This window comes from Eulemur rufifrons, chromosome 16 (assembly GCF_041146395.1).
Source record: "Eulemur rufifrons isolate Redbay chromosome 16, OSU_ERuf_1, whole genome shotgun sequence".
Taxonomy (NCBI): Eukaryota; Metazoa; Chordata; class Mammalia; order Primates; family Lemuridae; genus Eulemur; species Eulemur rufifrons.
Window position 1 is genome coordinate 55,988,601 of NC_090998.1, and position 26,113 is coordinate 56,014,713.

General features: G+C 38.2%; 1 protein-coding gene across 1 annotated transcript in view; it reads left to right on the forward strand.

Annotated features, from left to right (window-relative positions):
- The first annotated feature begins 249 nt into the window (after positions 1-249).
- TRHDE (thyrotropin releasing hormone degrading enzyme) overlaps positions 250-26,113 on the forward strand; it is a 367,060-nt gene continuing 341,196 nt past the window's right edge. Inside the window, exons 1-2 of the mRNA XM_069490875.1 lie at positions 250-1,163; positions 14,718-14,991. Of these exons, the coding sequence (XP_069346976.1) occupies positions 250-1,163; positions 14,718-14,991 (1,188 nt within the window). The remainder of the gene's footprint in view (positions 1,164-14,717; positions 14,992-26,113) is intronic.

Sequence of the window (26,113 nt, forward strand, 5' to 3'; positions counted from 1 at the left end):
CAGAGCTCACCGCCCTGTGCCTTGGCCGCCCGTGTCCAGAGGGAGGCGGGGCAGATGGGGGGCGCGGAGGCTGTCGTCGCCTGTGGCCAGAGCCCGTCTTAAAAGAACCCGCGCTAGCATCCCTAGGGTCCCAGCCGGCGTCGCGCCCTCGGCCTGCGTGCGCTCTCTAATGTCTACTCTGGCGGTGGCCCGGGTGGCCCGCCCGTGGGGGGTGCTGGAGGGGGCGGGGGAGGAGGAAGAGGCGGTGTGATGGCCCTGGACGGCGAGCGGGGGGAGCAAGAGGAGGAGAAGAAAAAGAAGAAGAAGAAAAAGAAGAGGAAGAAGAAGAAGGAGAAGGAGGAGGAGGAGGGGGCTGAGAAGAGCAGCTCACCCTTTGCGGCCACGATGGGGGAAGACGACGCCGCGCTCCGGGCCGGCGGCAGGGGGCTCTCGGACCCGTGGGCGGACTCGGTGGCAGTGCGACCCCGGACTACGGAGCGCCACATCGCGGTGCACAAACGGCTTGTGCTGGCCTTCGCCGTGTCCATCGTGGCACTGCTTGCGGTCACCATGCTCGCGGTGCTGCTCAGCCTGCGCTTCGACGAGTGCGGAACGAGCGCAGCGCCAGGCGCCGACGGTGGCCCCTCGGGCTTCCCCGAGCGTGGCGGCAACGCGAGCCTCCCGGGATCGGCCCGGCGCAACCACCAGGCAGGCGGGGACTCCACGCAGTCCGAGGCAGGCAGGGCGTCCAGCCCGGGGACCCCGTCCGCCCAGCCGCCGTCGGAGGAGGAGCGGGAGCAGTGGCAGCCCTGGACACAGCTACGGCTGTCGGGCCACCTTAAACCGCTGCACTATAATCTGATGATCACCGCCTTCATGGAGAACTTCACCTTCTCTGGGGAAGTCAACGTGGAGATCGCGTGCCGGAACGCCACCCGCTACGTCGTGCTGCACGCCTCCCGGGTGGCGGTGGAGAAGGTGCAGGTGGCCGAGGACCGGGCGGCCGGGGCTGTCCCAGTGGCCGGCTTTTTCCTTTACCCGCAAACACAGGTCTTGGTGGTGGTGCTGAATAGGACTCTGGACGCGCAGAGGAATTACAACCTGAAGATTATCTACAACGCCCTGATTGAGAACGAGCTCCTGGGCTTCTTCCGCAGCTCCTACGTGCTCCACGGGGAGAGAAGGTACGGAGGGAGGCGGTGCCCCGCGCCGCCCCACCCCGCCAGGCTGCTCGAACCGCTGGGCGGCCGGCGACCCCGGGGACCCGGCTGACTTCCAATACCTGGGAAGCCAGGGGTGGGAGAAGGAAGCGAAAGTGGGATAGGACCATTCCCCAGACCCCGCGGGGTCTCCCAGATGCCTGGGCTGTCTTGCTCCTGACAACTCCGCATTCACATTCACCGGTGCCAAAAGATGAATGCCGCCCCCTCCTCTAGTTGGGACCTCCCCCATCCCAGGTCAAAGTTTCTTAGCCATCAAAACGCAGGGCTTTTTCTAAAGGGTAGCTTGTAATCTGAGCGATGCCAGAGTGACATGAAAAGCTTGCCAAGTTACCATCGAGGGAAAATGCGTGAGCGCCAAAGGCCAGGGCAGCAGCTCATCCTGGTTAGATGTCAGGGCAGGGAAGGGCAGGGCAGGCACCACCCCCCAACGTATCCACCTCCCCTGACTATTAGTTTCTTTGCAGGCGCGCACAGCAGACAATGGGCTTGGGCGGGCATAAAGTTTTCCAAAACCGCAAGTTGAGATTCAGAGAAGAAAGAGCAGTTCCCAGACAGGCTGAGGGGGTAGGAGCAGGGGTTGGTGACTGCCACGGCCAAAGCCAGCGAGAGACGACCTCGCAGGCTCTGCCAAAACTCTGTGCTAACGCAGGGTGATTCCAGTTGTTTGTTCGTGAGTCGCTGCCTTGGTGAAGGATGGGAAAGCTAGCGATCAGTCTCAAATGACTTGTTAGTGAGTGACTTTCTTGCGTTTTAGATTTGGGCAGTATCGTATTCTTTAATTTTCAAGAGGTGTTGGTCTTTTCACCACTTGTTTAGAGCTCAGACTTCGTAATCCAAAAGAACTGAGTTCAAATCCCCGCTGTTCCTCTAATTGCGGTGAAGGTTTGAGGAAGGTGATGATAATCTAAGTCGATAATTCCTGACAATGACTACCTCTAGTGCTTATTGCACGTGGGTTAGGAACTCAACCCAACAAAACTCTGTGGGATAGATGCTATTATCACTCCCTATTTTACAAGTTGACAAATGGAGGCACAGAGAAGTCACATAACTTGTTCCAGATCACAGAGTGAGCTGACAAAGCATGAATTTAGACCCAGGGAGTTTGGCTGCAGAGGTCGTGCTCTTAATTCTAATTTGGGGATAGTAATAATAGTAATGCTATACTCATAAGTTTGGTGCAGATGTCCATGAGCAAATGCATTGAAAAACAACCCTGTGCCTGGCATATAGAGTGTCTACCATAAATGCTAGCTCTCATGAGCATCCTATGGTAGTAAGCTCTCCAATATGCTGTTGAATAAATCAATAAGTGATTCTTTTTCTTTGCTCCAACCCATTGCATTTTTAACAACCTTGACTAATTAAATGACTATAGGGCAGATGAACAACTAAAGCAAACTTAAAAATGAAATCAACAACTTTAGGAGAGGAGGCAGGTTGGAGATTAGTGATGAGGCAGAGCCTCCTTTTCTCAGATGATTCTCACAATAGCAGAAAACTGGGGCTCAGAGCGGCTCAGGGCATCTGAGGATAGCAGACTTGTCAGTGGAGAGCTGGTACTTGAATTTTGGTTCTCTAATCCCTAGACCAGCCAGAGCTTATGGTGTTTAGAAACTCTCAGAAAAAGTTATTGTATAAGAAGCTAGGAAAATGTTAATGTGTTATGGAAGTACACAGAAGGTTTATTATTTATAGATAGCTATGAAGTAACCTGATATAAATAAAATACTCAATGCTTTAGTAGTTGTATGATAGTTAAAACCTCCTATAAGTGAATGTATAAATTGTTTACTTCCTAACTCCTAAAATCAGATGTAGGTACTCTAAATTCCCTTCTACAACTTTCTCCAATATGTTCTAAAGAATACAGATTAAAAGTATTTTTTTAAACTCACAATCATATCAAATATGAGGAAAAGGCATAGAAGGCAAATTTGCATGTTATGTTTAGAAACAAGCATATTATGTCAAAATGTCAGTAGTGGGAGTTGCATATAATTTCTGATAAATCTTGCTGTGGTGAAATAAATACTTGCAACAAATTCTGTTTTTCAAGCCGTGCCAAAATATATTTGGCAGAACTGAACTTGTTTTGGTCAGTGCTTTCAAATTAACAGGACTCTTAAAAAGACCAGATGTTTCTGTTTGACCCATAACTAATTTCTTATACCCCCTAGTGCATATTTGTATTCAAACTCTCTCCTTCAGTTTTCCCCAAAGATGTAAATAACTTCATTGAAAGTTTAATCTAATGCACATGTGGTTAAACTTTGCATCCCAATATAAATGCAGGATTCAGTGTTCTGGAAATCTCAGGATGGTTTTATTTCTAAACAGCATTTTAGAGAAAGTCCTTGTTCCTCTTCCCACCCCCGCCCCCAATAGCACAGTGAATCTTATAATTTCTTGGATGTTTCTGCTGTAGTTGATAAAGAAAAAAAAAATTAAACCATTTCATAATTATATCAACATTCCACATATTAAACTTTTCTGTTGTTGTTACTGTAGCCACTTAGAACATTTTTAAACAGACTGATATCAGGAACTCAGCCAGGGTTAAACTTTTATTGGTGATGATTTTTTCCCCCAAATGCAATGTAAATTGGCATTTTAAAACCCTTTTTCAAATAGGACACAGATGCAAACTCTAAATTTTCATTTGATTAATGATTAAATATCTTGGTTTTCAGTTAGTCATAATTTTTGCCAATTTAATTATAGGATAATTTCTGTAATGAAAACAAATATTTAATCTGCCAAAGGAAGTCACATTAAGCAACTTAAAATACTTAAAAGAGCAGTACCACAACTCAGCCTACTTCCCTTAGCCTATGTCAAAACAATAAGTCAATAATATCCTATCACTCTGATTCTTCAACTGATTCCTCAGAGATCTGAGAGAAAGAATTTTGGTGAGGGCAGAAAAATTAGATTCCATCTGTACTATATACCTTTGACTCCTGGAAGGTTTTTGGCTCTCACTGGTTGTTGGAGGGAGCCTGGTTTTGTATTACAGGGAAGACTTGCTTTTTCCTGGTTCCCATACTTTAGTAGATAAAGGTTAGAAGACAAGCTCCCCACTGAAGCCCAAGGTTTCCCAATTTGAGGCAGATTCTCTACTCTTGGTTAGTCCTTTGGCAAGGAAAGAAAACTCAACACCTGTTGAATATGGCAAATAAATAAATTCCCTTAAAATTTAAATTTTTGCACATAAGCAGTAAATTATCTCCATTTGGCAGAACATACACTCACTTTTTCCTCAACTAGGTGTGCAGCAGGCAGATAAAAATGGTTGTATATTTATGCCATAGTCTCCTATGGGAGAATATGCTTACTTAAAATTAGGTAAAATGTTTATTTACCTGAAGTAATTGCTGCTTTTGGGTAGCCAGATGGTGAATACACCCATGTTCAAAGCAGGGTACCTTAATGTAGATCCAGATGGTTGAATTGAAAGAAGAAATTTATCCAAAGTAAATGAACATTTTATTCACTTTCAAAATGGAGACCATTTTTCTTTGACACACTTCGATTGGGTCTGTAATATGCGGAAGTAACGGAAGACAATAAAAATAGGAGGTCTTTTTCCATAAAGGATTGTTTAAAGAGAAACTATAATCTCTGAGTAAAGTGGGAAAATAATAATGTGGTTCTCAAAGAGAATTAGGACCACCCTTTGCAAAAATTGTGTATAGAGCATGGAAGGTTTCATTTCTGGGTAGATATTTTGCTCAATTCTGGCAATAGTTTGATTGCATGGTTTGATGCCTTTGTGATTTTTTAGGAATGCATTAATAATCATGGTATTTAATAACAATAAGAAAACCACTACATTGTTTTTGTTTTGTTTTTGTTGAAAACAGCCTCATTTTTTCCATTCATTTTGGTGAGCAGTTAGTTTCACACTAGCAAGTAGGCATATATGGTTTTTTTGTCCCACTATAGAAGTCTGGGAACTGAAAAATCTTTGAAAACTATTTGTTTTTGTGAAGACTCTTTTATATGATGATTAATGAACTTAGTTCATTGTTTTCCTGTCAGGCATACAAAACTATATGAGTAAACTGGGTCCAGTGCTAGATTTTGGTCACAATTCAGTAAACGAAATCTAGAAAATAACAAAACAAAAAAACTGTGATCATTTAATGATAACTTACTCAGGGAGGAAAAATATACAATTGGTGTTTGTCATGCCATGTTTTCCTGTGGTGCTGTGTGATTTAATTACCCTGGATAGTAATAAAGTATACAAGTTCTCTGAAAGAATTAAAATAGTTTGTATTTATTTTTAAGTTTATTTTTAAAAATTGACATAAAGTTGTACGTATTTATCATGTAAAACATCATGCTTTGAAGTATAATATGTATACATTGTGAAATTTTTGCATCTAGCTAATTAACATATGTATTACCTTACATAGTTATTTTTGTGGTGAGAACATTTAACTTTCACTCTTTTAGCATTTTTAAAGAATACAATGTATCATTATTAACTATAGTCACCCTGCTGTACAATAAATCTCTTGAGTTTTTTTGCTCCTATCTAATTGTAATTATGTATCCTTTGACCAACAACTCTTCAAACCCCTCTTTCCTCTAACTACCCCAGCTTCTGATGACCATCACACTCTAGTTCAATGAGATCAACTTTTTTAGATTCCACATATGAGTGAGATCATGTGGTATTTGTTGTTTTGTGCCTGGTTTATTTTACTTAATATAAAGTCTTCTAGGTTTATCCATGTTGTTGCAAATGACAGGATTTCCTTATTTTTTATGGCTGAATAGTATTCCATTATGTATATGTGCATTTTCTTTATCCATTTATTCATTGATAGACTCTTAGGTTGATCCATATATTGCCTATTATAAATAGTGCTGCTGTAAACATGGGAGTGGAGACATTTCTTCGACATACTTATTTCCTTTCCTTTGGATATATATCCAGTATGAGATTGCCAGATCATAAGGTAGTTATATTTTTAATTTTTTGAGGAACCTCCACACTGTTTCCCATAATGACTGTACTAATTTACATTCCCATCAACAGTGTGCAAGGATTTTTTTTCCCCCTTCGTATCCTAACAGTTGTTATCTTTTGTCTTTTTGATAATAGCCATTCTAAAGAGTGAGATGATATCTTATTGCGGCTTTGATTTGCATTTCCCTGATGGTTAGTGATGTTGAGCATTTTTAATATACCTTTCAGCCATTTGTACATCTTCTTTTGAGAAATGTCTCTTCAGATCTGTTGCCAGTTTTTTAGTCAGATTGTTTTCTTGCTATTGAGTTGAGTTCCTTATAAATTAACTTCTTATCAGGTGTATAGTTTGCAAATATTGTCTTCTCTGCGGGTTGTCTCTTCACTCTGTTGATTTTTTCCTTTGCTGTGCCCAAACTTTTCAGTTTGATGTAATTCCATTTATTTTTTGTGCTTGTTGCCTGTGCAGTTTGCCTGTGTTTTTATTTATTTAATGCAACTCCAAACAGAGCTTATCTGCTCTGGATCTCTTTCAAACAAAGATGGACCTGCTACTGGATTTCCCTGTGTTTGTTTGGTTTGCACAACATGTTTGTTTGCTCAAACTAATTTTTTGCCACTGTGGATGTGGACAGGCTTGAGAAAACAAGACAGGGCAATGACTTAGGTTTGTTTGAAGATGGTGACATTTTGGTCCATATGATTACAAGAATAGGACTCACCTCTTTAAGCATGATTTCAAAGAGTGATACAAAAACAATGAGGAAGAAATAATTTACCTTTAAAACATAAATGTTTTATAGTCTGTAAGGAAGACATTCCCCCTTCACTCCCATGCTCATTGTCCCACACTCAGCAACGATGATGATGATGATGATAATAATTCTTAATTCTGTTCATGTTGTTTACCTCCCCCAAGATTTACGATAGTGGTTAGGTTCCCCCAGAGTGTTTTAACGTTTCTTGCCATCTTACTTTCTACCACTGCAGATTGGATGCTCTTTGCCACAGATAGAATTTTACTAGACAATATTTAGGAAAATCCAAAGGTGAAAGATACTCACTCCCTGCTCTTTCTAGTTTCCTGAACAATCTGAATTGATTCACAAATAGGCACAGCTATGTGGTAGTGGTGGGGCTGTGAGGGTGGAATAAAATTGACAAGGTTATGTGGAGCTGGATTGGGGTGAGGGGCCCATGCTCACCCTTCCTGTTCTCCCTGCCTCCAATCCTCCGAATGCTGTCTAAGCCTGGCAAAGGAGCTCTAGCCCCAATTATGCCGGGATGGGGTGAATTGATTCCTCCTAGTGCACATCTATGTTTACTTGCAGAATGAAGTTTTAGTTTAATTGTTCAGATTTTTTCTCATGAGTGCGCAACTCAAAAAAAAAAATGGATGGACAAAGAAAAAAATTTTTAAATTACCATTTTTGGTTACTTTTTATCTCTTTTAAGAATGGGTTCAAGTCTATTGTGGTTGCATTGCTGGACAGAAAAGTGTGTGTGTATTTAGTGTGTTCATTCTCCTCCTCCTAAGCAGGGACTCTGCAACCAGATTCTGCCACTTTTTAGCATTATGACTTTGGTCAGATTTCCTAATTTTTCTGTTTTTACTGAAATCATATTTCCTATTTTAGTCATTCTAATGAATGAGACTAAGTGTCCTCATCTGGAAAGTGGGGATAATGATATTCTGTTGTATAGGGTTGTTGTGAGGATTACTTGAGTAATAAAGCACCCAGAACAGTGTCTAACAATTGGTAAGCACTTCTGTGGGCATTAAATATTACTGTATCATTCCATGGCTAGATATCTACCATTTGGGCTACTACAAGGTCCTGAAGGACCCATATTCTTGCTGTAGGGTTTTTCCTTGCTGGGAAACAGTGGATAAATTGTCACTGTGAATATTCCTTTGGCTGCCATTTGTTTTGTCCCCTAAGCAGAGTTTAAAAGACCGGGAAGTGAGGGAGGAAAGGGAGCAGGAAGAAGCAGAGCCCTGTTACCAGGAAGAAGAGAGAGAAAAGAAAGTCTGTGGTATTTCACAGCCAGAGAAACCTTAAGTTTGAATCAGACCCTGTGAGATGGAGAAGGATGAAGGAGCAAAAAGACTGAGGGAAAGAGAAGAAACACACGACTCTCTGATTACAGCACTGCTCTCTATTAGCAGTGAGGATAGCAGGAACCAGTGACTGAAGGGTCAGGAGGGTGCCAGTACAGCACGTAGAAAAACCCTAAGTACCAAGGAAAAGGCATATGAGCCATTAGATGTTATTCCCAAGACTTTATGTGAATTTGACTGTAGCAGTATTTTATAATACTTACATAATGCTTTGCCTCTTTCCAAGGGAAAAAAAAGGAATCTCAGACACTAATTTTATTTATTTTTATGAAAACCTAATAGTATGACCTGGGAAAGTAATTTTAGTGCATTCATCATACTCTTCATCAATGATGATGAAGTAATCAGTACTCATTTTTGGTAACAGTATTTAGTACATAAATGGGAAAACAATTATGAATATTATGCTCTGTTTTTATAACACAATTATTCACATATGCACCACTTCCTACATACATATTGCTGGCATTATTGCATTATGTTTTTAGTTTACTCCAATGGTTATTTAAAAAAAATAGACTACACGCTTGCTTATAGTATTGAATATTCAGCAGGAACACTTCTTTTCTGAAATAGCAGAGGTTTAATGACTCATTGAAGTGCATAAAAACACACAGTCTAAACAACGACCCATTTTGGCTTAAAACATTTTGTCATCGAGTAACAATTTGCATTTTGATTAACAACCTTAACTTTAAATGGGACATGTGTAACTTCCATGACCTTGTAACGGTCCGTTTACTGCAATCAGTTGAATAGTAATTAGATGGTCCATTGGAACTTTTCTTTCTATCTTGGGAGTTTTCATTATCAATCTTAAACTATTGCAATACTAGATAAATTGCAATTGCTATGGAAGTAAGTTCAAAGATCATTTTTCACTGTGTTGTACATGTGGTATGCATAGATGTAGCCAAAACGGAAACCTCTCAAATCCTTCATGTCATTTGTGAGGTTCTCTTGGTTTTGGTGGATTCCACAGTGAAAAGTCATGAATCAATCTGAAACTAACAGTGTTATGCAAATGTTCACTTCCTCTGCATATCTTACCTTTATGAAAAGCAAACTGAAAATAATGGAGCAGAAATTGTTTTGTATCACATACTGTAATTTGTTGGCAATATCAACCAACATTAATGCATTACTTCTGCTGAATGTTATCATAATGACTTGACACAAGTAGCTTGCCTAGTGAACTTCCGCAGAAATAAGAAGAAATCAATTCTCTATATCCTTCAGAGGCAACACAGAGCTGTAAGCCTTCCTTCTTAGCTCAACCCAAATGTCAAATAGACAAGTTGTTAAGAAAATCAAGTAATTTATTTTAGATAGGAGAGAATTAAAATACATGTATATTATTAACATTTTTTCTAGTTATGCTAAAGTGACATTCTTGGACTGACACTTCAGAATGTCACTTCTGGAAGTGGAATTTTTTATGGTAATAGAGAGATTCATTAAAAGATAAAAATGATTTTGTTTAAGAAAGCAGGAGAAAGACAACAAAATGCTTTTCTCCATTACCTTTGCCTCCTGGTGTTTTGTTTTACTTTTTGCTGTATTTACATATATATATTTCATATCCATACTATATATTAAAATGTGTTCTGTTTTAATTTTTTTTTTTGTATTTCTTATACCTGGTGTCCTACCACCACCTCAAACTCACCTCAAATTCACTCCAAACTCTTTATTTTCTTCTCTAAATCACCCTTTCTATAGGCATGTTCGATGTTTTTAATGACAGTAAGCAGAAAAGAAGTCTCACTTTCACCAGTTGAAGGCAACCATAAAATATATGCAGTGAAGACAAAATTATATTTTTGAAATTTTACAGACACTGTTGCCTATTGAAGGCACTGACCTGAAACTGGCTCTCTTTGTTAGAAAGAAGAGTATCAAGGGTGAGAGAGGTGTTAGAGATGAACGTGACATATTGAGCTCTGATATAACCAGAATGTGCAAGACAGCAGACAGAGAACTAACTTAGTCTGTGTGTCAAAGCTTTTTTGAAGGCTTATTTCTGTGCAACAATAGTCAACTCTCTCATTTCTCCATCCTCCGCTGACCTTTAAGCTTCTATCCAGGTTTCAAGACCAATTCTTTGATTCCTCCTCCACCATAAAGCCTTTTTTGAGTCTTTGGGCTGGTGGTTCTCAACTGAAGCAATTTTGCCCGCCAGGGCCATCTGCAATGGAGATGTCTGGGGGCATTTTTGATCATCTCAACTGGGGAGAGGGCATTCTACTGGCACCTAGTGGTAGGGACCAGGGATACTGCTAAAGATCCTACAACACAAAGGACAGCCCCCTACAGCAAATAATTTCCCACCTTAAAAGGTCAGTGGTGCCAAGGTTGAGAAATCCTGCTTTAGGAGAATGTGATTTCCTCATACATTTTCCCTCTTTGTCATGGCTTTTTGTAGAATGCCTGTTTAGGTATATGTTTAATTTATTTTATTAGTGTGGAAACTCTTTGCAGGAAGGAAGCATTTATATTTATCTTTTTCTCCCCAGTATTGAACTCTCAAAAATAAATAATTAAGAGAAGCAAATGCATTTAAAGAACTTGTAGTAAGAAAAGTATTTCGCAGTAGTGTAATTTAACCTTTTAAAAGAACCTATTAAATTTGGGGAATATTTTATTTCTATTTTTTGTTCAGTTTTAGGATCTCAAGCTTGGAAAAGACCTTAAATGCAATCTAGTTCAACTGCTCTTCTTTACCAAGGGACTTCTTTTGATTTTCTAAATACTGAATTGAAATTCAATTGCAATCATCCTCAGGTGCCAGACTGTGAAATTGGTATTTCCTCATTTAGACGTTATCAGAATATATGGTGGCCCTCTGTGCATAGATATATACTGTCTGTATGAATTCATTAACAATATTAATTGCAGAGAAAGTCACTAGGTGATCTTTATAGTTCTTTTCAACACTGAGGATCAGTGATATAAATTGCTACCTTCCCTAACATATACTAGGTAAGGCAAAAAGAAACTGCATGATATTTTTTCTCTGCAAAAATATTTATTTTATTAATTTCTCATTAGCTCAGAGATATTTACATCTTCTATATCTAATAAATTTCTACCCATTAATTACTTAATGTCAAAGACACCTTTGATTGTTAAAGACTAATATATTCTAATTATAAACTCTCTGTGGAACTTTTGTAGAACCTATTCCTAGTATAATCAGTTGCCTTTCTATTCTCTATGAAAAATATATACCATATATATTTCAGAGAAAAATATATGTGTATATTCTAGTTAGATTGCAAGACCTTAAGGACAAAATGATTATGTCTTTAAAGAAAATCCTACTAGATATCTAATACAGGTTGAGTATCCCTAATTTGAGAATCTGAAATCTAAAATGTTCCAAAATCTAAAACTTTGCAAGTGCCAATATGATGCTCATTGGAGCATTTTAGATTTTGGACTTTCAGATTATGGATGCTCAGTCTATAAGTATATAATGCAAATATTCCAAAATAAAAAAATTGAAATCTGAAGCACTTTTTGTTCCAAGAATTTTGGATAAGAGATTCTCAACCTGTACAGTATAAGGCTCACACTTAGCAAATAATATGTATTCGTTCAATGATTGGAATTGGAGTTCTCAAATACTTCAAAGTTAAACGGGAATTATTTTCCTTATATATAAAATCCCATGGGTATCTTTTAAATAGCCCCAGCAAAGAAATATTAAGCTCAGTGAATATTTTAATTAATAGGTTGAAATATAAGATTCATGAGCATTATGTAAGATAAAAGCACAGGAAGACAAAATTGTAAATGGGTACATTTTAACTAAAAGGTACTGACATTTTATTAAGCAGAAACTGTATTACTATAAGCAGAAAATAGTAGAAAAAAGATTACCATGATATTTGCTGGCAAATTTGGAAAAGAGAATCTTTGTTATCTATAGTTAAGACATTGTTTATAAATTATGGCTAAAAATTAATTTTACTGTTTTGAAATATAATTCATTAAATGTGAGTTCTAGACCCAGCTTTTTGCTAATTCTCTGTGTAACCTCAGACAAATCACTTAACCCTACCAGATCTATTTTTTCATTTTAGGAGTTTCAAGAGCAGGACAATCTGTTTTTAATATTGCTTCCAACTTTAACCTTATATTTGTATGAAGATTTATAGTTGAAACTTCTTTCCCATATATTATCTTATTTTATCATTTTGACAGTTTTGTAACAAAAGCCTAGAAAACATTATTATTTTCCTTTTACTAATGAAATAAACAGGCTCAGGCAGTTAAGTGACTTAACCAAGCCTGGTGTGTAGCAGTCTGGTGCTGTTCCCAAGATAAGTCTGAAAAACCCTCTCTGTGAGAGTAATTTTACAATTAATCTTTAAAATGTCTTATTTTTTTCCATTTCAAAACTAAGCTTTAAAAAGTATGCCTTCATGGTATATGTATACCATGGAGTACTACTCAGCCACAAAAAACAATGATGAACTATTACCTCTTATATTATCCTGGATGGAGTTAGAGCCCATTCTACTAAGTGAAGTATCACAGGAATGGAAAAACAAGCACCACATGTACTCACCATCAAATTGATATTAACTGATCAACACTTACGTGCACATTTAGTAGTAACATTCATCGGGTGTTGGGCAGGTGGGAGGGGAGAGGAGAGGATGGATATATTCACACCTAATGGCGGTGGTATGCACGGTCTGGGGGATGGGCATGCTTGAAGCCCTGACTCAGGCGAAGCAAAGGCAATATATGTAACCTAAACATTTGTACCCCTGTAATATTCTGAAATAAAAAGTAAATAAATAAAAAGTAGGCCTTCAATGTAAATGTAAGTTTCATAATTTTCAAATAGTGTAAACATTTACATCTCATGCTTTGAGCCAGATATAGCCAATAAGATTCCATATGCATGTCAACCTGTATTGATTGGTAGTAGCAGCCTGAAGTGCTGTGCTAAGAATAATTTTGAGGACGAGTTCAGACTCAGAAGGAACATGTGCCATGTTAGATTAATATATATACAAGGGCTGTCTGGAAAGCCTCTAGCCATTGCTAATATAACAAGAACAGTTACATGGCTGGATAATTTCCAGACAGCCCCTATATATATGTATATATATATACACAAACACAAACACATATACACATATATACGTGTGTGTATATATATATATACACACACACATATGCACACACACAAACACACACACACATATATATGTACGGAGAGAGGGGTGGTGGGAGAACTACTTATGGGAGAAAGAGCCTTTTAAAACTTAGTGATGTTCTATGAAGGGTCCGATACTGACTTGCCTTATGTCAAGTTTTGTAGCTAGTATTGTTAAAAAAGTTTCATTAACTTATTTCTCATGAATGTTTTCTTATTTAGAAGAGTGTCTTTCTTAAAGTACTTAATTTGAGTGTCTTCATTTGTCATCATAAACCATTAAAGAATGTAGAGGTTGCTTCTAGTTAGAATTTTAATAAGGCACAGCTTGATTTGAAAGCTTGAGTGCAATATGCATATATGTACATGCATACTGACATGTTTATTGTATATTTATTATATTAGCATGTATTAATATAAAAGACATATATATTATGAGTAGTAAAATCCATTGGCCTTTAGATTGCCGAGTATATACTTATGTTCCTGTGCTCCAGAAAGGTTGAAATATTGAGAATCAGCAACTGCCATTTCCTGACTACTCCATGCTGTTCACAGTGACAGATGCTTCAGATCCTTTTATTCCTCTAAGCCTTACAATACTTCTTGAGTTAGACTTGATTATTTCCTTTTTCAGCAGTGAATGACTATACTTTGGGAAAGTTTAGTAATTGTCCAAGATGACATGGCTAAGAAAATTGTAGAGCCAGAATTCAGACCAAGATTTATCAGGTTTCAAACTCCTTTTTCTTAACAAGGCCAGGCTATGCCTTCTTGAAATTTGAGGTCACAGATATTTTCCAAGTGATGGTCTATGTTCTACATATCTGAGGACAACTTTTGAATTTTGGTTTCATTGTCTCTACATGTTATACAGCTTTGTGGAAGAAAGGGAAGCACACCAACAACGAGAATCATAATTTTCAAGTTTTTGCCAATGGGATGCCAATGAGTTGTTTTTCTATAGAGTGTAATGTTTCATCTAACAAGCGCTGCTTTGTGCTTAGAGAATTTATTTTAATTGAGACAAAAACTTCCCTGAAGTTTTATTGTTGGGGAGGTATATTATATATGAATTGTGCTTTCGTGCTATTCATACGCTTAAGTTTGGTTCAGAAAAAAGTATATTGCAATTTGGCAAAATGTATTATTTTATCAGCAGAAGCATGTAATGTGGCCATAACTTAACTCAAGCTGTAAATGTAATTGAGAATGTCATTTTCTTTTTTTCAGATTCCTTGGTGTTACTCAGTTTTCGCCTACACATGCCAGAAAGGCATTTCCTTGTTTTGATGAGCCAATCTACAAGGCTACTTTCAAAATCAGCATCAAGCATCAAGCAACCTATTTATCTTTATCTAATATGCCAGTGGAAACTTCTGTGTTTGAAGAAGATGGATGGGTTACGGATCACTTTTCACAGACCCCTCTCATGTCCACGTATTATTTAGCCTGGGCAATTTGCAACTTCACATACAGAGAAACTACCACCAAGAGTGGGGTTGTAGTAAGTATTTTCAGCTTAATGACGTTTTTGGATAATGTACACTCTATAAAGTAACCTGATTTCTGGGTTAATAATGAATCATTTCTAACCTTTTCACACCTTATTTATATAGCTGAATTCTTTCCTTAATTCTTGGGGGACAAGGTATTTTACTGGTTTCAAAACTCCAGAGAGGAACCTCTCTTCTATATCTAGCCCTCTTATTCCTTTAACCACTTACATCCCCCTCTCCCATCGTCCCTGCCCCTTCTCATCTTTACCCCCACTCCTGGGTGTCTCTAGAATAGCTGTGGTCTGTTTGGGGGAAATTGCCTGTTTGTATTTGTGTGACTGGGAAGGCTGCTTCTTTGTATTGTGAAGTATTCCAAACGTACAGAAAATGTATAAAGAATAATATAGTAAGCCACTAGCCAGATCTATACAACTAAATATTTTACCATCTTTCCTTCAGTCTAATTTTGTTGTTAAAAAAAGAAAAACGTATTGGATAGAGTTGAAGCCCTCTGTGTAACCTTCCTTGATCTCGTTGCCTTGCCCCCTACCTTAGGGATCACTACTGTCCTGAATTTGGTGTTTGCTATTTCCATGTATGTTATCATACAATTATTAGGATATATATATATATGCACACACACACACATGCATGCACTCTTATAATACATACAGTGCTTTAAAATTCCATAAAGAATTTTTTATTATAGATGTAATTCTGCAGCTTATTTTTATTTGGTTTTATTTTCTTAGAAAAAGTGAGATAGAGGCAGCATTGTCTGCATTAAATTTATTACAAGAATCAATTGGATTCTCTTTGATCACCATCAATTGTGACAGCATGATTTTCTAGGCATTTTTTTTTTTACATGTGACTGCATTGCATTAGGCTAGGCTGTGTCCTGTTGCATTAACAATTTGTTCCTCATCTCAATGGCTTACATGATATACGTTCATTTATTTTAATTTTCATATTAACCTTAAGATAAGGTATTATGATTCTACTTTTTCCAAATTAGTGAAGTAAATTGAGGTTTAAAGAAATTAAGTAACTTGCCCAGGGTCAAAAATTAAGCAAATGGTTGAGCTATAAGTCAAACCTCTGTTGATTTGATCCCAGATTTTGAGCTTTTCCTCTTGTGCCTTAGAAAATTTGTTTCATCATTTCACTTGTGAGTCTATAAGAGAATTCAGGTTGTGATTCTCCCCACCCAATGGCTATTGTATTCAGTGTTGCTTGAACATAATAAAGTAGGTAAATAGAAATCTATATTTTTAATCTGTAGGAAGTTCATAGCTCTATAATAACCTAAATTTTGAAAAATAGTTTTGGCTAAAAAAAATTTTCCTCACTGTTACTTTTAATTAATTAATTAATTAATTTTATTTTATTTTTTTTCCTCCCCTTCCCCGTTACTTTTAATTTAAATCATTGTGGAACTTGCTTAAAAAATAACATCTGCCAGCATACAAAACTAATGCCATTATTGAAGAATTGCATATAGTGAATTCATCTGTATAATCATGAAAATAATCTCCTAAATGTGGACTATAAAAGGCCAGTAGGCATTTTACTCTTTTGGACTTATAATCATTTCATATGTTGAATTCCTCTGATGTTTGTTGATGTCTTCTATGGGCATTTCAAGGCTGTACTCATTGGACCAAACACAGAAAAGGAACACAAAGACATCTCATTTCCTTCTGCATCTTCAAAGGATGATGATTGACTTGCTGTGGGTCAGCTAGCATAGGGGTACACTGGAAATGCTTTTTTCTAGTGTGTTTTCTTTAAAGTATCTTTAAAGTGCTCTCAGCCCTACACAATTATGCTTGTTGCTAAATGACTCACGTTTAAAGCCAGATACACTCTAGTTATTTAGCTGTGACTTTTTAAAATCAGAATTAAGAATCTCTAAGTAATTAGTAAACATTTCAAAATTCCTACTTAATAACTTTTATGTAGAAAACATAAAAAATGCTACCAGAGAACACTGAAAGGTCAACTGAAATATACTTTCAGATTATACAATCTAAAAATCAGTAAAAAGGAAAACAAAATTGCCATTGGCAGCTCTTATTTATCAACTGTGGAAATATAGTTTAAAACTTGACTCTTTTTTTTGCCACTCCTTTGAAATCTAATCTATTTTCCTTTTACTGTCTTTCCCCTTTATTACTGGGAGCATATGGGAATGACATTTCTCAACACTTAATGGCTGGAAGGAGTGGAAGTTTAGCTTTAGAATCTTGGATGTGGGATGGCCATGTGAAGTCCAGGTGGTCATTTTAGAACAGAACCTCAAGCAATTTTCTCTGAGCTCGGAGAGAAGAACTTGAGTAGCATACTAATAATACACAGCTGACTTGTAGCTGTGCCCTAAGTGTGAATATTTGAGACATCATCACCACCATCATTATTTGCTTATCCAGCCACCTACACTTTGAAAGGCATAGTCTAAGTAATTAGAAAGATATAAAATGTCTAAGATCTCTCTAGCACGGAGATGGCAAATATAGCCTTCACCTTGAATCCAAGGCTGCAGACATGTTTTGTTTACTCATCACCAAAATGGCTGAATTTTTTTCTAATTAGTGGTCTACATTTAGAAATTGGGAGATTACACCTAAAATAATTTATCTGTGGCTTGTCTTGAAAAATTGAAAGATCTTTAACACTGGGCCCATATTCTTGCTTGGCCATATTTATTCACTCATTTATTCCTTTAATGGATGTCTGTTGACCAAATGTCAGGCAGTATTCTAGGGTTTAGTGATATAGCTGCAAACAAAGCAGAAAAAGTTCCTGCTCTCAGGGAGCTTACATTCTAATGAGGTGAGAGACACAAACAAATAAATATATAATATATTAGGTGGTGATATATGCTATGAAGAAAATCAATGTGCTAGAGGTAGGTGGTGGCGACTCATTTACATGGGGCATTTGCTTCCCAGTGTAATTTAATCTTTACACCTGGTTTTGTTCTTTTATACCTAGTCCACTTTACTGATGTCTATTACTTGTTTCAATCCTGTAGACATTTAATCTTCAACCCTAGTTTAGGAGCATAATCCAGGAAGGTGGCCAAAAACTGTGCATTAAAAAAGCAAGGAATTCACTCACTGTGAATTCGTCACACTAGTATTCACTAATTTTCATTTGAAAGTTGTAGAAAATAAGTTCAAAACTAGTTAGAAGAGGGAGAAATTGCAAAGGGCTGAAGTCTAGGGATGTGCTTCATGGAAGAGATAGGATTTAGTATAGCCCTGAATGATGGTTTGGTCTTAGAGAAGAAGAAAATGTGTGCACATAATCCTTGGTCAGGGAAATGTGAATAAGAAAAGACAGAGACAGGGATATCTGTATGGAATATAGTGTAGTGTTATCACTATAAACATCGATTTTCGAATCAGGCAGTTCTGTTTCAGAATGTTTGCTTGCTTTGCTTCTCTGTGACCTTGGTTAATTACTTAACCTCTCTTTATTCTGGTTTTCTTGTTTGAAAATTGAAAGTATGAATTCTTTCTTTACAATATTGTTCTGGTTACTGTCATGCCATAACAAACTACTCCAGAACCTAGTGGCATAAAACAACCATTTTATTATGGTCAAAGTTTCTGTAGGTCAGGAATTTGGAAGGGCACAGTGGGGGCACCTTATCTCTGCTCAGTGATGTCTGGGGCCTCAGTTGGGGAGGCATGATGATTGGGGGTAACTTGACACCCTGGGACAGAGTCATTTGAAACCATCTTTGCTGGTGGTTGTGCTTTCTAGTCTTCTCGGATGTGAGGTGGGGCTGTCAGCCATAGCATCTATGTGTGGCCTCTTCATGTGTCCTGGGCTTGCTTAAAGCATGGTGCCCTCAGGGTAGTTGGACATCTTACATGAGTAGTTCAGTGTTCCAAAGGTGAGTGTCCCAAAAGAACAAGGTGGAAACCATATGACCTCTTTATACTTATCTTCAGAAGTCACACAGCATCACTTCTATGTTCTACTGGTTACAAGTGAGTCACTAAAGATAGTCTTGATTCAATAAAAGTGGGCATAGAGCCCAGCTCTTGATGGGAAGAGTGTCAAAGAATTTATGGACCTGTTTTAAAAGCAACACATTCTGCTGTCTGTCTACAAATTATTTACATTCATCCTACATACAGTATGCCCTTGCCAATGGATCTTATCTGATTACAACATCAGGCTCAGGTTTGAGGTCCAGGATATCACCCTCTGATTCAGGTGCAGGCACAGATGAGATGACTTGGATTTGGGTTCTTGGTCATGGTCTTTCTCACTCTGAAGACTGGTTAACTATAAAGACAAGTTAACTATGAAGATGTGTTAACTATAAAGACAAGTTATCTACTTTCCTTTTCTCCCTTTCCTTCCTCAGACAATGGTGAGATGGAAATATGATTACTGCAAAAGCTATTTCCATTCAAGAATGGAGAAAATGGGAAAATAGAGTATTCACTGGCCCACAGCAATTCTGACATCCAACTGGGCACATGTTACCAATTCCTTAAATATGCATCACTGCTTTTTCCTGTGGGTTGTTCTTTTTGACATTTGGCCCCATCCTTTGGGCTCCTAGTTTTGCTTTCTAAGGCATCATTTCTTTTTCAATTAAAATGTAGTTTGTGTTTGCAACTAAATAATAATAATTGAATAAAAATACAGTTGGCTTTTCTTATCCATGGCTTCCACATCTATAGATTCAACTAACTGTGGATTGAAAATATTTGGAAAAAAAATTGTGTCTGTACTGATCATGTACCAGAACTTTATTTTCTTGTCCTTATTTCCTAAACAATGAGGTATAACAACTCTTTACCTAGTATTTACATTGTATTAGGTATTATAAGTAATCTAGAACTTATTTAAAGTATATGGGAGGGTATGCCTAGGTTATATGTAAATACTATGTCATTTTGTATCAGGGACCTGAGAATTCTTGAATTTTGGTATCCACAGGAGGTCCTGGAGTCAATCCCCACAGACACCAAGGGATGCCTGTAGTTTGTATTTGCAATTGAATTGAATAACCTTATCTTGCTTCCTACTAGTAAAAAGTTGGGGTCCAATGGTCTATTTTTTTCTTTTGTATTGGCTATTACTTTAAGTCCAAGCAGGTATACATATGTAAAAAACTATTGGCTTTTTATGTATCAAGTTATGGCCACTCCATTAGACAAAACTATACCCACAGATCTCTTTAGGATGAACCTTTGTCTACTTTGAGACTTTGTGGAATAAAGACTCTTAGATGCTCTATTATTTAACCGAAAGGCTTTATGAGGCATGTCCTTAAGATCTTTACAAAGCCTTTTGTCTTTTTGAAGAGGTCGTGGGCATTGCTTTAAGAGTTTCTGAGATCTTAACAAAGTCTCACCCTTGGCATCATCTTTAGACGATGTTTTCCTGACAGTGACCTGTCATTTTTTTTTTTTTTTTTTTCCCTCAACCTGTTTCTTACTTTGAGAATCTTCTGCCATCTGGAGAGGCTGGGAAGGAGAAAGTGTTTTAATTTCAAATCCTCCAAGTACAGACTTTTTCATATTTCCTCTAAATGTGCTTGAAAACTGAACAGTTTAATCTTAACCTCATCTCTTCTCTTTTTTAATTTTTATGGCCAGTGAGAAGAAGCCAGGTGACACTTTCAATGTTCTGCCTGGAAATCTCCTTAGTTGGAATATATAGTTCAGTAGTTATATTTCTCATTTTCCATGGTACTGCAGGTAACAGAGTTGCCAAACTTTCTTCCACTGTGTAACAAAGGTCCCCTTTCCTTCAGCTTTCAATAACATTTACCTTACTATATCCTTCAAGCTCTCACCAACAGCCTCCTCAAGGCCCATAGGCTTCTGCTAATAATCCCCTCAAGGCTCTTTCAGTTTTTGTTCACAGTCTAGTCCCAAAGCCAATGCCACACGTTTCTAGACTTTCATTATGGCAATACCCTACTTCCAGATACTAAAATTGGGTTCCAATCAATATTGCTGAATAAAAAATCATCTGAAAACTTAGCAATAAAAAATAACCATTTGTTATGTTCATGGATTCTGTGTGTCAAGCGTTTGGACAGCACAGAGCAGGGAATGACTCATTTCTGCTTCACATGTCTGAAGCCTCAGCTGGAGAGCCTTGTCAACTGGGGCTGACTTGACAGCTGGGAGCCAGAATCATCTGACAGCATCTTTACCAAGGGGATTTGCTTGATGTTGGCTGTTGTATGGGACCTCCATGGGGGCTCTCATCAGGGGCATCTACCAGTGGTCTCTCCTGTGGTCTGAGCTTCCTTGCAGCATCATGGCTTCATGTGACACTTGTCATTTGGCGATTCAGGCCTCCAAAGATTAGTATAACCAAGAGGTTTATATTGCCTGTTCAATCCATTATAAATGATGACATGGATTGTATTAGTTTCCATTTATTTTCTTCTATTTAGCAAGGCAGAAGCTGTATTACCCTTCCTGACTTAGCCTAAGAATTTAAACAGCGTCACTTTTGGTGCATTCTGTTAGTGTTACAAGCTAATCACTTAGGTTAGTCAGATTCTAGAAAAGGGGACATAGACCCCAGCTTTCAATGGGAGTAGATTCAAAGAATTTGTACACCCATGTTAAAACCACCATAGTTGTAATAAATGTTATAGGAAATTATGTCTATAAATTCATAAGCCTAGTGCCTGATACATAGTATTCAATCTGATGATGACAATAAAAATGATGATATATTCAGATATCATATAAGGGAGTAGTGATATATAAGTTCAAGAGGTAGATGGAGACTAGATTATGGAAGAGCTTGGTGCTAGTTAAATTTCAAGACTTTAGTTAACAATAAGAGCCACTGGAAATTTAAAAGCTGGAGACATGACGTGTAATTTTGATAATCTGCCTGGGAAAGCATGCAAAATATATGGACAAGAGAGAACTGGAAGCAGGGGGTCCATTGAGCTATGAAACCCTGGACTAGAGTAGTTATAATTGAAATGGATAGGATAGTATAGACATGAAAGGCATTTTAAGGGAAGAAATGGTGGGACTTGGTGAGGGACAAAAGATAGGAAAGAGAAAACATTGGGGAAGCTGAAGAATAAAGAATCAAGAATGACTTTAATGTCTAAGGTAATGACAGCTCTATCGTTTCCCTTCTCCACATTCACTATGTATTTTAAATTGGTTATCACAACCAATGAGGGTTTTCATTTTCCCTGGACAATCTCTTGGAGGCGTGATCTTCACTGCCCAAGTGATCTGTTCATTCCATCATAAATGGTTATATAGAATCTTACTAGTTAGCATTCTTTTATTAGCAGGTAAGAAAAACTCAATTTAAGCTGAAGCAAAAAAGGAAATTTATTAGAAAGAGATTGCGGTGTATCAAGGAATCCTGGATTAGGGATGGAGCTGGGACTTGGAGTACTGTGAGGAACTCGGGAATCCCGTTTCAGGTCTTTGTCAATATTTCTGCTTTACTTTACTTTCTTAGGGTCGAGAGGTTTCCTCTTATCTTTTGCTCATATGATGGAATATGGCTGCCAAAAATTCCCAAGTTTTGCATATTGCTGTCAGACTCCAAGAGAGAAAGTGACCTTTATCAATTCCCAGACTCATAGGGAGTGAATTAATTGCCTTGGCTTGAGTCATATGATCACCTCTGGCTGCTGTGTGTAGAGTGCACAGGGGGCATCCCATGGCAGGAGCATGGCATCTTCTGCGTCAACCTTGTGGATGGCAGTATGTGTTACAAAACAGAAGGGATTTCTAGAAAACAGATGCTGGACAGAAAAACTACTACAAGTGTCCTAAACATACATTTTACCTTTATTATGTGGACTGACTTGAATAGGAAGGATACACAAAATTTACAGTGGTATATACCTATGTGTACCCACATCCAGAAAAATACACGTGCACATATATACAATGCATATTTCTGATGCTCATTTTTCTAGTGATGAGCATAACCCCACATTTAAAACATGTGACTATTGTTCTGTGTGATTGTCTGTTGAAAACAAGATTGGGTCTCCTTTTAATATGAGAATGAGGTTAATATAGAATGTAGGTTAATGTACTAAGCATATATTCTAATTTTTAAAAAATCATGTTAGTAATAGGAGTCCTGTTGTCATTAGACATTCTGGTTAGATTTCATTACAAATATAATAATGGCCAATAGAGAAAGAAAAATAAATAGTAACAAAAGAGTTGGATTACAATCTATTTAGAAATATAAGTGGAAGCTTCCTGCCTACTCCAGGAAGAGTTAGTCATCCTCCTCCTCTCTACCCTTAGAATACTTTGTGCATTTATCTCTCATAGCCATTTTTCCTGCTGTTCACGTTCCTTTCTTGCTGGCTGCTTTGCTCCTATAGACTGTGAACTCTTTGAGGGTAGGCACCATGTCTTACTCATCTTTATTAAGATCAGTAGTTCGTATTGTATGTAGAAAATGGTAGGTACTCAGTGAAATTCCACTGAGTGAATTCCCTTCAGAGAGATCACAATGTCAAGGATTTCCAAAACCTATTGGTTAGGCTAATATGTGGGGCATGCAAATTCATGAGAAGTAATTTTGATCAATATTGAAATATAAACAGCAAATGTTATAACACTAATGTCATCACTTTTAAGGAACTCTGCAGGAAGATGCAGGTGAAAAGAGTTGCTAAAGAGAGTTGGGGCACTGCTGGTGGGACTGTAAACTAGTACAACCTCTGTGGAAAGTAATATGGAGATACCTCAAAGAGCTACAAGTAGAACCACCATTTGATTCAGAAATCCCATTACTGGGCATTTACCCAAAGGAACAAAAGACATTCTATAAAAAGACATCTGCATTAGAATGCTTATAGCAGTACAGTTCACAATTGGAGAGATGTGGAAACAACCCAAGTGCCCATCAATACATGAGTAGATTAATAAAATGTGGTGTATGTATACCATGGAGTTCTACTCAGCCACAGAAAACAATGGTGCTCTAGCACCTCTTTTATTATCCTGAATAGAGCTGGAACCCATTCTACTAAGTGAAGTATCCCAAGAATGGAAAAAACAAGCACCACATGTACTCACCATCAAATTGATATTAACTGATCAACATTTAAGTGCACATATAGTAATAACATTCATCGGGCGTAGAGCAGGTGCGAGGGGGGAGGAGGGAATGGGTATATTCACACCTAATGGGTGCAGTGCACACCGTCAGGGGGATGGACATGTTTGAAGCTCTGACTCAGGTAGGGCAAAGGCAATATACATAACACCTAAACATTTGTACCCCCATAATATACTGAAATAAAAATAAAATAAAATAAACATAAAAAAAGAGAGAGTTGAGTACTGAGAGACAAAGTTTTGCTACCGAACAGGGAAATGAATTCAGTGCCGATGCTGAGGAATCTGGTACAGGGGAGGAGTAATGGGATGGTTCTTAACAAACAGAAGGACAAGGAATTATCTCTTCTCTATTAGGCAAGCAGTCCCTGAGTGTTGTTGATTGGCTTCTGGAAATAGTCAGGTGATAGTTGGGTGAGCCTGGGTTGGCTGGTGGTCTGCTGCCATGTGGGTGCCTGTCTTGGGCTTACGACATCCAGCTCACCTCTGCTGCATGGGAGGTATGCTTGAGCCAGGTTTGAGTTACTCAGTCAGGTCTATAGTGGTATCAGCAGGTTACATGGCCGGATCAGGAGTTTATTAGAATCAAGGAGTTTGAGAACTTAAAAATAAAAAAAAAAAAATGATGAACCTCCAGAAATTTCATTAGTGTGGTAGGAACAGAGCCAATAGGTTCTATTAAGGAGTGAGTGTAGAGTGAGGAAATGGACATAGTGATTGTAGACTATGCTTTTCAGAGTGCTAGTTAAGGGAAGGGATGAAAAAATATATTTATGCAGGGCCTATTGCAAGTGATTTTTAGATTATGGGAGAGCAGAATCTGTAATAAGAGAACAAAAAAGTTTCTAGATGGCAGCCAAGGGATACCTGATATTTAATGGTTTGTGTCTGTAGGGGAAAGAGCACACTCTTTCGTGCCTTTCTACAAGTTTTAAGAACCCAGCAATAGGAATAGAGGGAACAGATGTGGGGTGATTGAACCTGGAGAATTGACATGGACAGCAGTCAGGAGGGTAAGACAGCTAGAGTGACCACAAAAGCATTGTTGAAAACATTGGCTCTGGCATACAGAGGAACAGGGAAGTATGTGAACTCATCATGGGAGTAATATTGGTGAAAAATGGATTGGGAAGGTTGAAGATTAGGAGTCACCATAGGAATGAAAAGTAGGAGTGGAGAGATGAAGTGTATGAGACAGAAAGATAGTCTACGATAGAGAGGAAGTTTTCAGATTCAGAGCGAGTTGGAGAAATTTTAAGCCTGTTATTGCAAAGTTGGATGGATGAAGGGGATGCCAGGATAGAGTCGTGGAGTGAGCAGAGATAAGGTAACCACGAGGTTGTATTGGAACAAATGTCAGTAACATGGAGGGGGAATCCTTGAGAATGTTGTGGAAATCCTTGAGAAAGCTGTGAGCCAGGCTTCTGACTCATCCAAGAAGTGCAAGGGTATCACCCATAGGCCTAGATGGGGAGGGGGTTAGTGAAAGCCATGAACTCCAAAAGAAGAGAGTTTTTTTTTCATGAAAGTAGAGGAAGAGTGGTGTAAAAGCAACAATGGTAGGAGCTGGGAAAGTACTCATCCTTCTCACCATCCCTGAGAATGGACGGGAGCAGATCTGATTGAGGATGAAAATGTGGGCAGAAGTAGTGGGAGTCAGGGGTTTGTGTAAAGGATAAGAGTGTTGGAAGTAAGGATTACAGCAGGCAGAATGGTAGTCTAGAGGGACGTTTTAATAACAGAAGAGGCAGAGGACTGAGCAGGCCAAATTTATTTAGTGGAGGAGCTTATAGAATTACCCAGCCCCAAGGTTTCCATTGGAATATTGGTATAATGGAGTGTGCCCCAGCAAATCTCCTTCCCCTGGTGGCTGGCTTGGGTTGGAGGGGCATTCAGTGATGAATGATAATGGGTTTTGTTAGATAATCCACAATTTATCAACTGCCCTGAGGTTTAAGAGTCCATGTATTGAAGATGCTAATAGAAACTAAGGGAAAGAGCTTGAGGTGAC